General features: G+C 38.6%; 1 protein-coding gene across 3 annotated transcripts in view; it reads right to left on the bottom strand.

Annotated features, from left to right (window-relative positions):
* Positions 1–2,822: 2,822 nt before the first annotated feature.
* LHCGR (luteinizing hormone/choriogonadotropin receptor) overlaps positions 2,823–18,065 on the bottom strand; it is a 77,841-nt gene continuing 62,598 nt past the window's right edge. For all 3 annotated transcript variants that reach the window (XM_007476843.3, XM_007476844.3, XM_001382136.4), the window contains 4 exons: positions 17,295–17,369; positions 13,867–14,052; positions 7,403–7,483; positions 2,823–5,081 (listed from right to left, as the gene is read on the bottom strand). In XM_007476843.3, coding sequence (XP_007476905.1) covers positions 3,929–5,081; positions 7,403–7,483; positions 13,867–14,052; positions 17,295–17,369 — 1,495 coding nt within the window. In that variant the 3' untranslated portion in view covers positions 2,823–3,928. The remainder of the gene's footprint in view (positions 5,082–7,402; positions 7,484–13,866; positions 14,053–17,294; positions 17,370–18,065) is intronic.

Raw genomic sequence — 18,065 nt, 5'->3', positions numbered from 1 at the left:
AAAAAATGGGATAGAGTTCTTTGGTTGTAGAAGCATAGCCCTTCGTTGCTCTGCTGTGGCGTGACATCACTGTGGGCCAAGACAATGAACTTCATAACGGTGGCATATCTGTGGCAAGTCTAGATATCTTTAGACATCTCAAACTCAAGAAGACGTTGTCTCCCACTCTGTAACCCCTGAAAAAGCTCATTCTTATTTTTGATGATCACACCATCATTCTCTTAGTCACCTTTACTTTGCCAGAAACCTCAGTCATCCCTGACTCTGCCCTGCTTTCAAATCTAATTATTGTTGAGTTTTTCCAAAATCCCTCTCCACAGTAACCCTTATATCCATTCCCTCTATTCCACTGCTTGTCTCTACTTCCACTCTACTTCAGTTCCTAATTGCCTTTTGCAATCATTCCCAGCAATTTCTCTTCCCATCACAGGATCACAGGATCATAGGTGTAGAGTGATGTGGGACCTCAGAGGTCATCTAGTCCAACCTTTTCATTTTTGAGTAAACTGAGGCCCAGAGAGATGATAGTCTTGACCAAGGATACACACAAGATGAGTGGCAGAATCAGGATTTGAATTTCAATTCTCTGATCCCAGAGCTGGTACTCATCCCACAGTACCACCCTGTGATCCAACCTAGTCCTGTTGGGTTCCTCTTTGCAATACACAGATTTTATTTTATTAGTCCTTTCCTGTGGTTGCCCACTGCCTCCCCAGGGAAGTCCCAGCTCTGCATGCTAGACATGCTAGTTCTAATCATCTGATCCATCTTTATTCCAGACTATTCTTTCACCCACAACACATACGAACCAGATGGGAACATTCTTCCCTAAACATACCCCAAGTTTATCCATGCCTATTCCTCTCCAGACTCCATTCCTAACTTTCTCAACTTTAGTCCTGTGCCCTGTGAGGAAGTTTTCTCTTTCCTCCCTTGGTCTTGTTCAACTTCCTTCTATGTATTGTTTTTCCCATTACAATGTAAGCTCCTTGAAGGCAAGGACCGAAAGCCTCTCTTTCTGCTTGTGTTTACACTTCACTACCTAATGGCACATGGCACATAGGAAGAACTTGACACATACTTGTTGACTTGAAAATGTTTCTGTTTTTGTGGCATCTGGTTGGTTCAGTGCCTGGGCCATCAGGCAGTAAGACCTGAGTTCATATTCTGCCTCAGGCACTTATAAGCAGTATGCTTCTGAGCAGGTCACTTAACCGTCATCTGCCTTAGTTTCCTCAACTATAAAATAGGCAGAATAATAGCTCTAATCTCAAAGGATTTTGAGACAAGATAACATATGGAAAGCACTTTGTAAACATTATAGCTATTCATTAATGCTAGTTATAATTATTATTAATTTTGTCATTATTATGCTATTACTGATTCCCAGAACACTGTCCCCAATATCCTCATTGGTTAAAATCTTACTTATCCTTCAGTACTCAACTTAAATGCAGCTTCCTCCATAAAGCCTTCCTTGTACTATTGGCCAGAAATTGTCTCTTCCTCCTTTGATAGTGTACTTTTTCTTATCTTTATGATATGTACAAATTAAAATATGAAAGTATATTTATATATGTCTTAGCCTTTCTCTAGTACACCATGAGTCACTGTTAGAAAACAAGTCTTATACACCTTTATATTCTCTTTGGTATCTAGCTCAGAATGTTGTATGCTTTCAGAGTTTAATTGAAAGTGGGATTTTACTAAGATTCTGGTAACAGGTATATGGGATAGGCTGAAGGTAGAGAATGAGGATAAAGACACTACTTAGGAAGTTTTTGACAACTAAAGTATAAGTGTGAAGTGATAGACTGAATGAGGATGGAATCAGTAGGGAAGGAAAGGAAGGAATAAATTCCAAACAGCAAAAAGAAAGGATAATAAGACTTGATTTGATGGGAGGTGAGAGAGAGAGAGAGAGAGAGAGAGAGAGAAGAGAAAGAGGGAGAGAGAAAGAGAGGGGGAGAGAGAGGGAGAGAGAGAGAGAGAGAGAAACAGAGACAGATATATGGGGTGATGAGTCATAGATAACCTTTTAAACTTGTGTTGGAGAAAATGATGGTATATTTCTTAGACTTATATAATATGGCAAAATATATATAATAAAAATTAATGTGTCAAACATCATCAAAATAATTTTTGGAATAGGCATACTGACTTTTGTCTAAATCTATATATTTTCAATTTAGAGCGAACTGAGACTTATTTCAGGTGAAATACCTACAGAAGAATAGATGTTTTTATACCTTCTACTTTCTTGCTTACTTTGTTGTTTTGGGTCTTGAATTTATATATGAAACAAAAAGTTTATAGTGTATGGTTATAGAGGCCTGAGAAATTAGCATTTTATTTTTATATTATTTCAGGGAGAAACTCATGAATGCCAGTTCACAAGGGAGACAAACTAAGGAACATATTTGGATAAAAGCAATAAACAGGCGAAGAAGCAGATTGTATGAAGATAGGGAAAATAATCAAAAAAAGAGATTTTTAAAATCTCTATTGATGTGGTGGTTAGTTTTTTTTTTAGCAGTGCTATTGACTCCTTCTTTCTCCTCTCCAATAGAGACTTCTCATATAAGAAAGAACTATAGTTAAGTAAAACAAATCTTTTACATATCCCTCAACTTTTAGCTGAGGAGTAGCAGTTGTTTCACTCTGAGATCTCTGAAAGCATTATTGATCACTGCCTTGAAGTTGCTCGGGGTCATTTTTCTTTGTTATTGTGGTCATCATGTAAATTATTATGGTTCTGCTTACTTCATTCTCTCTATTCCTATAAGCCTTCCTGAATTTCTCAGAATTTGTCACATTTATCATTAAAAATAATATTTATTATGTTTTAGTGTCATTAAATTTCCTATTGTGTCTCTTCACCCAGAGGGTCACTCCCTAGTTACAAAGAATAAACAATGAAGAAAACATTTAACAAAAGTAATCAATATATCAAACAAGTTTGACATTCTCTGTGACATTACGCACGTGTGGACCACAACTTTGCAAAGATTTGGGGGGGAGAGAATCTTCTCATATTAAGAAGCAAGATTTTAATAAGTATACAATGTATTTAGAGCCAGTTTTTGTTGTGCCATCAAAAAAGGATTGGAATAGATGTGTTGAGAAACAGGCAAGTAATGATGACTTTAAATGTATTTAATGAAAAGTCGAGAGTCTACAACCCCCCAACCCCCAATACTTCAAATGAAAACCACTGTGACAGATACTAAAGATACTATCAAATAATGTCCCTACCTACCAGATAGTTAACCTTTGCATTTGTCTACCACCAAAAACATTATAGTATGTCAAAATTTTCTTCTATTGAAAGTAAAAAGATGGTGCCTCTAAGAAAGCTCTATTTTCTTTAATACATTTCATTTACCAAACAACAAATAAAACATTTTTATATTCTTAGGATGCTTAAAAGCTGCACAGAGCAAATAAGGATATTGAATGCTTACATTGTTTATGAACATCTCAGCACCCTTTGGAAGGAGAATGGATGCAATGCTCTAGAGGTCTAATTCAGCCCTATGAATCTAAGAACCAATAAGACAGAGACAGGGTCTAGACCTGTGATTTTACTGGTATAGACATATCTCAGGTTAGGAAATTCTCTTCACCAATATAGGCTGTCAACTTCTTTGCATCTTGTAGTCTTAGAGAGCATCCTTTACATTCAGAGGTTAAAAATTTGCCTTGCCAGTGTGCACCAGAGGCTGGATTTACCCCCAGGTCTTCCTGGCTTCAAGACCAGATTCCTATGCATTATTCCACATAGCCACTCTTAAGAGCAAATGATTGTGCAAAACAAATAATTTATGTAAACATCACTGATAGCTAACAAATAAAATTGAAGAAGCAAACTTTAATTTCAGTAGTATTTATACAATTGTGATCCTGCCGTGAGACAGTTCCATTACAGTTAGCATCCTTTGCTACACGTCTCTTTCAGGACAGTGGTGTACTGACATTTGAAAGTGGACAACTTCATCGTGTTTTGGGGGGCCTTATTTGCTCCAGTGGAGCCATTTTTGCAGTTGGAGGTGTAACCTGAAAAATTCTCCATTCTGTAAAGTTCTGCTCGGTTTTTACAGTAGCCAAACTTGCTCAGTAAAAGGAAAAAATCTCTCCGGAATGCCTTTGTGAAAATTGCATACAGAAATGGATTTGCACAGGAGTTAACTGGATAAAATAGTACCAGTAAAATTTTGGAATTGGTCACAGTGATGAGGGGTACTTTGAATGCAGCTGAGATGGCAAAAAATGAGATAGGTGCCATGCAGGTAAAATCAGTGAATATTAGTATTGCCATTTTCTTGGCAATCTTTGTATCCTTGTTGGCAGCTACAAGCTCTGGATTCTGGACTGCAAAGTAAATTTTAATATAACAAGCACAAATGATGATGAAGGCAGCCACATTGATTACCAAGATGATCAGTATATATGCTTGGGAGAGGGTGGTCTCGATATCCATGGGGAGACAAATGCTAACCTTCATGTAATTGCTAATACCCACAAGGGGCAACACTGCAAATATCGTGGAAAATAGCCACCCTCCAAGCATAATCAGCACTGCATGTCTCAATTGTAGCTTTCGATCTAGTTGCATGGCATATGTTATAGTGTGCCACCTTTCTAGAGTGATTACAGTGAGTGTGTAGACAGAAAGTTCACTTGCAAACACAGTGAAAAAGCCAGCGGCCCTGCAACCACTTCCTGTCTGCCAATCAATGGCATGATTATGATATTGACCTTTGGTTTTAGAATCAACTGAGGCGATAAGTAGCAGATAGAGCCCCATGCAAAAATCGGCAAAGGAGAGATTACACATGAGAAAGCGGGGTACCGTCATTTTATAATGACTGGTCAGTAGGACAAAGAGGACAGTAAAGTTTCCCATGATTGCTAGGAGATTTATGAGCCAAATCAGGACTCTAAGGAAGTCATAGCCCATGATATCTTCACAAGGATTAAAAGCATCTGGTTCAGGAGCACATCGAAGTATTTTAGGTGAGCAGAAGCCATAGTCATAATCCCAGATACTTAATTCACTCTCCGCAAAGATGGCAGAATAGCTGTAAGAAGAATATCTTAATTGGTTGTAAACCTAAGAAATTTTCTTTGGTTCTGAGTACAAAGAAACGCAAGAATTATCTTTAGTATTGTTTTTTTAAGCCAAGAAAGAAAAGGAAGCAAAACCAAAACAAACCCTGGTCTCACATTTATTTGTTAAATTATCTCAGAACTCTGAATTGATGTAGGAGTTCTTTAAGAAAGAAATAAAGCACCATTTAGACTTTTTTTTTTATAGATTGTGCACGTTGATGCAAAGACATAATGAAGCTGTTTACAGAGGGTGATTTTCTTTGGAAAACAAATTTAGAGACACAATATATGCTTGCTAAACTTGAAAGAATCCTTTCTTGGCATTTTCTTAGCTATTTATCTCATTTATTTGCCAGCCAAACTACTATCAAGCTGTTATTCTATAGTAGAGTACAAGTCTCATTGCAAGGCTTACATTGGAAATCTGCAACAGCTCCTGGTAGACTTGTCTTCCTTCAAGACTTCAATCTCAAACCAATGACAGTTCAGTATGTAGAAGCAGGGTCAGTGATAGATTGGGAGATATAGGAGGTCTGGGTTTTGAGAGTAGGGGTAAAGCCATGGAGGATGGTGAGAGATCAATAAAAGGCATGCTGAAGAGTGAATGTTAAGAAAAGAGAGAATACTAAAATGGTTCTATTACCTAAGGATTACATGTTTAAATGGAAAGAAATTTCTCATCTGGATCAGGTAAAAAGATGGTTCTAACTCTGAAGGAGTTACTAGAACATTTAGTGTTTGGGCAAGATTGTAATATTGTGACATACAACAGCTTAATGGATATTCCTTATATGGGGGATGGATAGATTATTATTAAAATACCAGGGGCTATAGAAGCTGATATTACTTTCCTGTCAAGATCTTTGCAAATATTTTAAATTAAGGTTGATCACTTATACTTTTCTTCTTTCCTCTGCCCCAACTCAATAATATGCTTTATGAAATAAGACAATGAGAGGGGTGGGGAAAAGTTTAAGAAGTGGGCTTTCAAAGAGGAGTTTGATGTGAATAAAAATATAGAGAAGAGTTTAGAAAATAGATGTTAACACGAGACAAGGATGATGCCCACCAAAGGGATACTACTCTCTAAGTGCAATTATAGAGATGAAAATAACTTGATATGGGAATCTTTGCCTCTTTATTAACTATGTGATGTATCAGTTCCCATCTCATGCACTTCAATTTTAATAAGTTTTCTGCCTTTAAAGATGTGAGACTGGGATAAAAAAGAGAAATTTTTAAAAAGACAGAGAAAAGGTAAACTGAAAGAAAAGAGAAGAAAATTAATGATATGGAAGAACAAACAGTAATTATCTTGAGGGCCTTTGGTTTTGCATGTAATGGTAATTCTGAAGCTCAGGAAATGTGAGGAAGGAGCAGTTATGATTTTCTGAGGCAATAACATCTGTAACAGCTATATTAGAAGGTAAGCCTAGAAATAAATTGTTGAGATGTCTATAGAACAGTCATGTATTTACTATATAATATAGGTGAGGTTGGAGGCTATAGATCAATAAAGGGCACACTTCATAAAACTATGGGTTACTTACCACGTACTTGAGGATATTTCTTCCACATGCAAATATACCCCCCAGTTTCTCTCTTCTTCCTAAATCTCTTCATATATAGCTCTTAGACACTCACTTGATCCACATATTCATTACTAAGAGTGAATTCTTGGGGGGATTGGGCCCTTTGTTGAATGGGGAAATTTGGTTTTGCTCTCGCCATGAACCAACACAGGGAAAACATTTCTTGTTTCTTCTGCTTGTTTTCCTCTGCTTTAAAACATTAAGTCCCCAGCATTAGGCACAGAGACAACTTTAAACTAATGAGGTTGGTGATTAAACTGGCCTAAATCCCTCTTCAGAAAGGGTGCTGCATTGATGACTTTGGAAACAGTCTAGAATTCATCAAAGCCAACTTAAAAGTTATCTGCTACATACACCAAATGGAGAAAGGAGTTAAATTACTACAAATTAAACCATCATTTGGCCATTAGTGACTTCAAAACAGGTTGGAATAAATCCATTAATTTTTGAAATATGTTAAATAAAAACTAAGTAGTGATCAGTTAGACACAATGTACCATTTTTTGAATGTCTTGTTTAGCTACAAGAGAAGTGTCACTTAACAGAACATGTGATACTAGAAAAAAAGAAATTCCTGTTTTAAAACGATTAAAACATCCTCCGCGACACTCTTCCCCTCCAAGATTGATCTAATATTTTAAAAACACCTTTGTACAAAGTGCACTCAAAATTGTATTTCTTTGCATGCAAATACTTACAATGATTCATTATTTGGTTTCCTTGCTGTGCTTTCACATTGTTTGGAAAAGTTTTCAAAAATGAAAAGTGAAACATTCTGGCTAAAATAAAAGAAAAAAGGAGTTAAGCTTTTGGTCTTTAAACGAAATCTGATCATGTCTAGGCTTTGTTCCTCCAAATTCTTCACATATTACACCAGCATCTATGTTCTGCACCATTGTCCTAACTGAAGTGCTTCCTGGTGGGAGACTAAAGGCTTCTGAATTGTCATTATAGTGTTCTCAGCTTAGATAAAACATTCCTGCATGCTAAGTATTTTGTGTGGGCTCTAGAGAGAAAAAAATCTTATATTTGTCACAATGAAGCACGGCTCTCTCAATGCTCATTAAAAGCTTCCTTTATAGTGTATTAAGGCTTGCTGTTCACCATTCTCCTCTCTACTTTGGCCTTGGTAAGGAGGTAACCAGCAAAAGTTTATGGCTTTGAATCATGTCTTGAAATCTATTCTGTAAAAACTGAACAAAAGTTGAGAATTCTGGCCCCTTTAGTCTAGTTTGGATGTTGAACTTTTATATTTATGGACTGAGATTTTTTCTTCCCACCCCTCCATCTCCCAAGCCACTAAATGGATTAGCCATCTAGAGAAATAGCAAGAACATAAAAGAACATCAGGATTTGAACGCCCAAGAACAAGCTAGGGCTAAATAAAAAAAAAAGAGGTAGATGTGAGAATATCAGTATTTCACAGGGGAGCATGAGACCCTTTTATATATCTTCAGCCAGTTTGACTAGAGAAGTTCTTTTTACAAGCCCCCTTCCACAAAAGTGGGAAGGTGGGTTAAATGTCAGGTAGGAATGGTGTATCCTTTATGAAACTATGGGTGGGCGCCTTTCCACGTCTGCTTGTAAGATTACACTTCACAGATGGCAGAAATCATAAGATGTTAGCATTGAAAGAAATTGGAAAAATCCAGTCCAACTGCCTCATTTTGTGGATGGGGACACTGAGATCCAGAGAAAAATGGAATGAAATGAATGGATCATTCCCCTGCCCCCAACCCCCAAATTTAGTGTTGTTCACTCTGTGCTAAGTACTGAGCTAAGCATTGGGAATACAAATACCAAATCAAAAACAATTGGATCTTATATTCAAATAGAGGGAGAAGAGAGAGGGAGGAATGACACCCTGGGGTGTACGTTATACCCATAAGTGAGGGAGGCCATAGGGAAAAAACGACAGGTTCCATCTAGGAACAATATACATTAATATGATCTTACTTAATGGTTCCATAACTGGAATGTGTATGTGTGTGTGTGAGCAGTCAGAGGGCTGGCAAGGAGGCTGGGAGGAGGGAGCCAGAAAGGAGTGTTCTGTAGTATGATTAGGGCTTTTGTGAAATAGACTGATGGAGAGGCAGCCACCAAGCAAGAGATAGGAGGCCCAGGGTAGAAGTTACACCAGGGCATTGTGGGATACTCCCAGTGTGTCCACACAGGATTAATCAACTCCAACCTTAATCCCTCCACTTCTCTATCACTGCAGAGGGTACAAGCATCCTTCCAGTCACCTGGGCTCTCAACCCAATTCTTCTTCTCAACCTACTCTTCTCCCATTCCTTATATCCAAACTGTTGCCAACTGGTGTTGATTCTACCTTCATATTTGTGTTCTCTGGAGATGAATCTACTGTTGAGAGAAATGTGAATGTTCTTGGCTTTCAGAAGCTATCACTTGACATCACCCTCTTTATCTCCATGCAAACCTTAATAAAAGATACCAAGAGGCTTTTCAGACCATCTGCTCAATACAGCTGCATATTATCTAGTACAGAGCAGCAGTGGGTCAGGGTTGTGACACTGAGTTGCACAAACATTCCTTTGGCATCCAACTTTAGTCTCTCAACATCCAAAAGTTTGAGGCTTCAAGGAAGAGTCTCTTTGTTTCAGCTTGGAATCCTAAGCTAAAGAAACTTTCAGTTTGGAGCCATTTCCTTTCTCACCTGACATTAATAATAACAATATCATTTTTTTAGTGCTTTAAGTCTTGCAAAAAACAGTACATATAGTATCTCATTTGATCTTCATAACCCCTCTGGGAAGTAGGTTCTATTTTTGTCTCCATTTAACAGATGAGGACACCAGAGCATACAGGGTCACATAGTGAATAAATGTCTGATACAGGACTTGAATTCAGGTCTTCTTGACCCAGTCTGGTGCTCTATCCACTATCTAGGTGTCCCTAAGTGAACTCTTGCTTATTGTGTCATGTAATCCATTTCTCCCAGAGGTAGCTTTTCTTTCCTTACAAATGGAACCCAAAGTAATGGAACTAAATGTTTGTCTTCCAGGCTCTCAGAAGGTGTGCTACATCCCTTCCATGGAATTGTGGGCTTGGAAGTGTAAGATTACAGGAATCATCATCATAATAAAACATTTTAAAGTGCCTACCTAATTCTATCTGGTCATATATTAAAAATTAAGGCTGTCTTCTCTTCTTCCAGCTTCCAAAAGGCAAAAGTTCTGCCAGCACAACAAAGTCCCCTTTTCACAAATCTGGTTCATGTTTATCCAGCTCTTCCTTGAAGACCTCAGGTAAAGAATCCATTATTCACTAATGCAACCCATTCCACTTTTAGATAAGTATGCTTGTTAGGATTTTTTTTTCTTGTAACATACATAAATTGTTTTCTTTGTACCTTCCATCCATTGCTACCTGTTCTGCCAACTATGAAGTATTTCTAAAGCCTTTAGTACAGTGCCTGGAACATTGTAGATCGTAAATAAATATTTGTTCCTTTGTTTCCCCCTTCCCCTGTAGGACTCAGAAGAGCAAGTCTAATTCTTCTTTCACATGACATCTCTTCCTATATTTGAATATAGTTCTAATGCCCCACCTTTCCAGTTAGTCGTCTTTACTTTCAACATTCTCATTTTCTTTGACTAGTCCTCTCCACTCTTCACTGCTCTGGTTGCCATATTCTACTCTTATCAATATCCTTTCAAAAATGTGACACTCAAAATTGGATATAATCTTATCTGATCTGACCAGGACACAGTATAGTAGCACTGCCGTCTATCTAGTTCTGTGCACTTTACTTCTTAATTCTAAAAGTGTGTTAATTTTTTTGCTGCCATAACACATTGTTGAGCTTAAGGTCAACTAATTTAACTCCTTCTTTCTTCTCTTCTTTTTACTTATATCATTTTTAGATGAACTTCAATTAATCAATAAGCATTTATTAAGTACCTGCCATGTGCCAGATACTTCACTAAACACTAAGTCTACAATGAAAGACAAAAGACAGTCCCTGTTCTCAAGGAGCTCACAGATTAATGGAGCAGATGACGTGTAAACAATTACATACAAGCAAGTGATTTGTTAGTGATCTATGTACCATTGTACAAACAAGTGATTTGACAATACAAACTTGTCAAAAATTGAAAATAATTTTATTTGGCCCATTGTTCTAGCTAGTTCAGATATTTAAAAATCTTTCCCTTGATGTCTAACAGGTTAGCAATCCCTCCTAATTTTGTGTCATCAGATCATTGATACACATACGAAACAGTACAAGGCTAAGCATAAAATCTAGGGATATTCCCCTGGAGATCTCTTTCCAAGATGATATGGAACTTTTCTTTATATCTAAATGTGTAAATACGTCCTATACAATCCACACACATTTCTCCAACTTTCCACAAGAGAGCACAATAGATTATTAAATGTTTTACTAAGTAAGTGGACTTTATTTTCAGCATCCCTCAATCTACCAGTTTAATGACCCTATCAAAAAAGAAAAGAAAGTCCTCTTATTGGCGAAGTTATGCTGGTTCTTTGATATCACCCATTTCCTTTTCTAGATGTTCATTAGTGCTCCCATTCTTGCCAGCAATCAGTCATTCTCAGTGGCTTATAGTTTTCCAACTCCATTATTTTTCCTTTTTTTAAAAGATCAAGACAAAATATGCCCTTCTCCAGTCCTCACCAATCCTTGACAGTGGTTCATTAAGCACCCTTTATCAGATGGTTCAATAAGTGGGATCTAGTTATCAGGGCCAGGGTAGCCTGAACTCATCAAGGACTGCTAAGTGCTGTCAATGTCTCCATCTTCACTATAAAACTGTGTATTGGTCATTTTTGTTGGGTTGGTTTTAGTCAGAGATCTTTCTTATTAGAAAAAATAGAACCAAAATGAAAACTGATCAGCTTTGCATTCTGTCTGTATTGTTACCTTTTCCCTTTCTAATAGTCCTTTCCCCCTTTTAATTGTTTTCTTTCCCTCAATTTGGCTAAAATTTGTCTGACCTATTTATATATTCTCAATGATGATTTCACCTGTTTGATTGTCTCTATGAAGATGAATCCTAAATCTATATATCCATCTCTAACTTCTCTAGTTCTAGCACCAACCAAAGGAAGAATTATTTCTTTCATTTTAAACCTATTCCCTCTTCAAACTTGTTTCTTTCTGTTCAGAAAGCAACCATCTTTCCAATTGCTCCAATTAACATGAATGAATCATCCTTGACTGAAAAGTCATTTCATTGCCTGCACCCATCCAATCAATTAAGTGTGGCTAATTTTTTTTGTGTGCAACATCTCTTGTATCGTCCCCCTCCTGTCAGTTCACTGTCACTATCTTAGTTCAGGCTCTCATCACCTTTTGTCTAGACTGTTATAGTTACTTCCTTCATCGATTCATTCACTACATAAATCCCCAAATCATCTTCCTAAGGTACTGATTCTGTCATGCCACTTCACTCAAGACCTTTTTCTGTCTCCTTAGGGTTTCTAGGACAAAGTAGGAACCCTTTAGCCTAGTATTTAAAACCTTTTGAAGTTGGGTTGTACTTCACATTTTTAGACCATTTTTACATCCCTGTGATTTTAAATATTTTTTTTATCCTAGTCAGACTAGCTTTCTTGCTGTTCCCTGAATACAACATTTCATCTCCTACCTCCGTGCTGTCCAATGTTTGGGAATAGACTTCCTCTTCATTTGGCTTCTAAGAAATCTTAGCTTCCTTCAAGATCTGGTGCAAGCATTGCTTCTGCAGGGGTGCCTTCTTATACCCCCACTTTTAGTATTTTTGGGGAACATACTGCACCCTTCCAATAAAGTATAAATCACTTAGGTCATGGGCAATTTTATTTTTATATTTGTATTTCCAGTGCCTAGGCACTGTACCATACTTCCAATAGGTGCTTAACAAATATTTGTTGATTTGAATTCACTTAAATCTATTTCTTTCTCTGTATAGTTGCTGATTCCTTCCCCATTTGGCCCAGAGCACTTGCAAGATTGTGAAGGAGCAGGTCCTATGTCTAGGTAATTAACACCCTCTGAGAGTGGAGAATTTCTTTCTCGTAGTGTCACACACAGAACAGCAGTGACAGAACAATAAAATTCATTCCAGAGCTTGTGAACACATTTTTTTGTGCTATGGAGAGAGAGACAGAGATAGAGATAGAGGCAGAGAAGAGAGAGAGAGAAAGAGACAGAGAGAGACAGAGAGAGACAAAGAGAAGAGAAAGAGAGGACAGAGAGTCAGAGAGGGAAAGAGAGGCAGAGAGAGACAGAGAAGAAAGAGACAGAAACAGAGAGAAGAGAGATAAAGAGACAGAGACAGAGAGACAGACAGAGACAGAGACAAAGAGAAGAGAGAGGAGAAACAGAGATAGAGGGAGAGAGAAGAAATAGAGACAGAGACAGACAGAGAGGTAGAGCTGATGATGAAGGTGAATTTCTGTGTTTCTGTCCTTCCCCCCCCTTCCCTCAACCTGGACCATTTTCTTTTGGCTGCTTTGAGTCCTAGGCTTGGTCCTTTGGAACGGGAAAAGACAGACAAAAAGCTTTCTTTCACAAAGGAGACGGGTGAGGCTAGGCAGTAAAGGGTCCAAAAATGTGAGCAAAGTAAGTCTGTGGCTCTTATCAATTTTGTTACTTATTAAGCGAATTAATCATGAGTGAGCTTCTCTGGGCTCCTGTCCTGGGGTTTAAAGGGAAAAAAAAAGGAAGGCACTCATCAGCATGCCTGGGAGAGGAATAACTGAGGAAATCCCCTTGCAGTATTTTGTGTCCATATTACTTAGAAGATTAAGACACTGTGTTAATTTAAACCTCTTCTCTCCCCCTCCGCCATACCCCAAGGAGATGGTGAACTCTGAGGAGGCTTGGGGCTGATTAGACTTTGAGGAGCCAAGTTATATCCTCAATTTTGCAATGACTAAATTAGGCCATAATTCAATTAGCCCAGAATGGTGACAGAAGCATTGCAGATATAGGGTGAATTAACTATTTGGCAATAGCATTTCCCTAGAGAAAAGTTCTTTTCCTTCTATTTTCCTCTCTTTTGAGAGAGACCCCACTCCCATACAGCTGGCTACCACATACTCTAGGGGGTTGACATTGCCTAGTCTGAAAATGTGAATTTTTGGAACAACCGTGCAGTTGGTTTTCTTTTATTCTTTAAAAAATACTTACTCCTTTGTTGGCAGGTTTATAAATGCACAGCAGTGGCTGGGGTAAGTTAAGGTGGCTTCCAGAAGATTGACAAATTTTTCCCGGGGTGGTAATTTCTTTAGGGAATAGGACGATGTGGCAATTAACACCTGAATGGATTCCAGCCCATAACTAGGCAGTGCCTCCAGCTTGGTAGAAGAAATATCCCTGTAGAGAAAAAAGATAAAGTGTTTGTTTATTTCATTAAATTTTCTTATACCTCACACCTTCCCAGGATAGTGAAATGATTTTGATTCTTTTTTTGAAGTTTGCCTTTTCATTTGTTTGTCCTCCTTATTGTCTCTATCAATCTCACTGGGTATGAACTAAAACCAGAGATATCTTACTTTTAATTGTTGTTAAGGAGCCATTATTCTGTCCTTTACGCTTTTGTCTCAGCTCCTGCCTATACCTGTGTCTGTACATAACATTTGGCATTTAGGAGAAGTGAAATTACTTGTATTCTGAGATGGCAGGCTCATGCAATGACATCATCTTTTGTATGCTGCCCCAGGGGAAAGCATTCAAGGCTTCTAATGCCTTGTTCCCAGATTGATAAAACTCAGTGGGATAGGCTTTCATGAAGTACAGGTTTGTTATTCTATTAAGAACCATTGTGTGGCATTAGCCATCTTCCACCTAGGAAGCAAGATGCAGTCTCCAGAGCAACGGCTCCCCTAAACTCTTTTTGCACCAGTGCTTCTCTCCCAGCAGAGCTATGTGAAGAGTTCCCAAATAGGAAAAAAAAAAACGAGGTTGTAGAAGCAGGTTTTGAATTTTCAAAATTTGCCAGACTTGCGAAAATACCAATATAAATTTCAGGCATCCAAGTCCATGGGATTTCAAAATTCTCTCCATCCTTCAAAACCCATTGAAACCCCATTTCCTATGTTGATGGCCTTCCATCTTCACCACCCTACACCAGAAGGATCTCTCCCTCTTCTGAGCTCCATGCATTTGTGGCTGGGCCAGTCTCCGGTGACCACTTCCATTTTGTTGTTTTATACCTGCTTTGTGTATAAATAAAAGCAGGTCATTGGAATAGCAGATAGAGTCAGGAAGACCAGAGTTCAAATCTAGAAGCAGGGAATTAGTACATTATATGATCCTGCCTACCTCAGTTTCCTTAACTGTAAAATGGGGAAGGTAGTTGCTGCCAAGGTAGTTGTGAGGATCATATAATCTACTATTCTCAGCAGTTTCTAACACAGTAGGTGCTTCAATAGTTTCCTTTTTTTCTCGCAGGTCCAACTAGGCAATAAATTGCTTGTGAGCAGCATACTTTCTTAAAACAATATGTGTAAAACTTCAGAAACCTTAAAAATGTTCTATAAATAACTATTACTATTGTAATTTGTATTCTTCCATTATACCCTTTCCAGTGTAATGGATATGACTAAGAGAATTTGAAAGTTCATCTAGGCCAATTCCTTAATTTTACAGAGGAAGAAATTGAGGTCCAGAGAGGTTAAACGACTTGCCCAGGCCCATTCAGGGAGTACAGAGCAGGGGTGAGATTTGAACCTAGTTTTTCTTGACTATAAAGCAAGTGTTATTTTCCTTGTACCATGAAAGAAGAGGGTCCTATACTCTCAAATATAAAGAGTTTGACCGATCTGGTTTGGGAAAAACATGCAGGTTAAGTGTGAGAGAAGATGATCGATTGTTGGCCACAGAAATCTTAAAAAACGATTGTGGTTTTCACAAAAATAACAAATCTCACAAAAGTACTCACTTTTCATAAGCTTCACGAGTTGCTAGTAAATTCTGCATTTGGTGTTCTAGACTGATTATCAAAGGCAATTCTAGGATCTTAATGCTGACGACTTTGTTAAGTTTTAGGGGATCCAGTTATCTGTTTTTGTTTAAAGGAGGTAATGTTTTCCCCTTGCAGTTTTTTTCAGTAGTTTTCACCAGTCACAATTAAGAATAAACCTAGAGGCGACAGCCCCAGGAGTAGGTCAGTATGCTTTTTCCTTACTTTTCTGTAATCTGGTTACATTTTGTCCCTGACTTACTCTCCGTGTGTGCGTGAGGGGAGATGTAGGGATCAAGAATGTGCTGGCTCCAGGGGCTCACTTGGTCACTGAGAAGTCAGGGCTGGGCTGGTGAGCACCTGGTCTCTACATCTCTTAGTAATATATATTTCCAAGGTGAAGGTTGCAAGGAGGGAGAAGATAATGAACAAAGTGGCAGAAGAGAGGGAGGCCCAGTGTTTCCTGGGCAACCAGAGACCCTTGGGTACTTGGAATCAGTTATTAAGTATTTATCAAGGCACTATGTGCCAGGTTTTGGAGAGCTGGAGTCAGAGAAAGATAAAAAGTTTGTCTTTGACCTCAAGGAGCTTACATGTTTGTTTAAAACCCTTAGCAATCCTAAGGCAGAAGTGACTTGCCTAGGGTCACACAGCTAATAAGTAACTGAGGTCAAATTTGAACTCAGAACTTCTCTATTTTCAGTTCTGACTTTGGGGGACTTAATGGATGGCCCAGAACATGAAAAGGAGGAAAAAAATAGTATTAGGGAAGAGAAAGACACCAAAGACGCAAACCAAATTTTCCAACCTCATAATTTTACTGATTTTACCAATTTCACCTTTTGCCTTCTGGAGTGTTTTCCTTCTGACCACTATTCCACAATGCTATTCCATAATGATAGAGTCCCTCAATTTGAAGAATCACAAGGAGACTTATTCTGAGAGAGAGACAGACAGAGAGAGAGAGAGACAGAGAGACAGAGAGACAGAGAGAGAGACAGAGAGACAGAGAGAGAGAGAGAGACAGAGACAGAGAGAGGGGGAGACAGAAAAGAGGGGGGAGAGAGGGAGGGAGAGAGAGATAGAGAGAGAGAAGAGGAAGAGAGGGAGGGAAAGAGAGAGTAAAAAAAAGAGGGAGAGAGAGAGAGGAAAAGAGAGAAACAGAGAGGGGGAGAGAGAGGAAAGAGAGTAAAAAGAGATAGAAGGGGGAGACAGAGAGAGAGAGAGAGAGAGAGAGAGAGAGAGAGAGAGAGAGAGAGAGAGAGAGAGAGAGAGAGAGAGAGGGAGGGAGGAGAGAGTCACATGATTATAGAATGTTCTAGATATTACAAGCAGCCTGTACCAGGTATTGTCTTGGTGGAGATGCTTTTGGGCAGGGAAGCCTTCTTGAACTTTCTCAAATCTTCTCATGCAGTATGCTGAATGACATACTCAACTTCCAGATCACATTCCTGATAGGGTCGAGGTTGTTAACAGATGCATCTTCAGGTACAAAGAATGGGGGACTAGTTGAGGATTCTGAGGATGGTTTCAATAGCTCCAGGGCAAAGTGTCAGGGGGTAGGGTGGAGGAGGCATTTAGCATCTCTCTAGTCATGGGAGCCACTGAACCCTGATAGGGAGTTATTCAGGAGGGGATACTCTATCATACTCACAAAACATTGGGTCCTGTGGCCCCTCTCAAGGCATCGTTGTGCATTTTCCTCAGGTTCTTATTCTCCTTCAAGTCCCTATGGAAGAGAATGGCATTTCCTTAGGACTTAGAGTGTGTGTGTGTGTGTGTGTGTGTGTGTGTATGTGTGTGTGTGTGTGTGAAATATTCCTGAGAAATGCTAGGTGTATGTTGTGCATTGGAATGTGAATATTGCATTCATACCCCAAATTATGCTTGCTTCTGCAAAGGTAGCAATATTTATCATTGCATAAAGAGAATAGGGGGAAAAGAAAAAAATAAAAAAAATTAGGCAAAGTTATTTGCCAGATGAAGGAAAGATATTTCAGGCCAATAACTCTCTTCCTCTGCCTGCTCTACTCCCCTCAGCATGGGACAGTTTGATTTAAGGTCCAACACAAGCTAGCAGATGCCTAGGAAATTTGTGCTTCAGAAGCCCCTGGAAAGCAGATGATTCCAGGTTAATCAAGAAGGGATAGGGCCTGGCCTGAGATACAAGACTATTTTGCCTCCTTCTCCATTTCTTCTCTTCTCCAGTTTGACTTGTCTTGGACTGGCAGCTCCTAGGGATAGGATGACAGCACAGGATGGGGGTCTTTTTTCATCATGCCAAGAATCAATCAAGTGAAAGTATAGTGGAAAGAACACAAGATCTGAAAAACTTTTGACTTTGAGTTCCCTCTCTCATTGACCTCTAGGGAGGCCACTGAACCTCTCTGAGACTTTGAGGTATATCTTCTATACTTCTAGTCTC

The sequence above is a fragment of the Monodelphis domestica genome, chromosome 1, assembly GCF_027887165.1.
Source record: "Monodelphis domestica isolate mMonDom1 chromosome 1, mMonDom1.pri, whole genome shotgun sequence".
Lineage (NCBI taxonomy): Eukaryota > Metazoa > Chordata > Mammalia > Didelphimorphia > Didelphidae > Monodelphis > Monodelphis domestica.
Note: the sequence above shows the minus strand (reverse complement) of the source record. Positions and strands in the feature narration are given on the sequence as shown.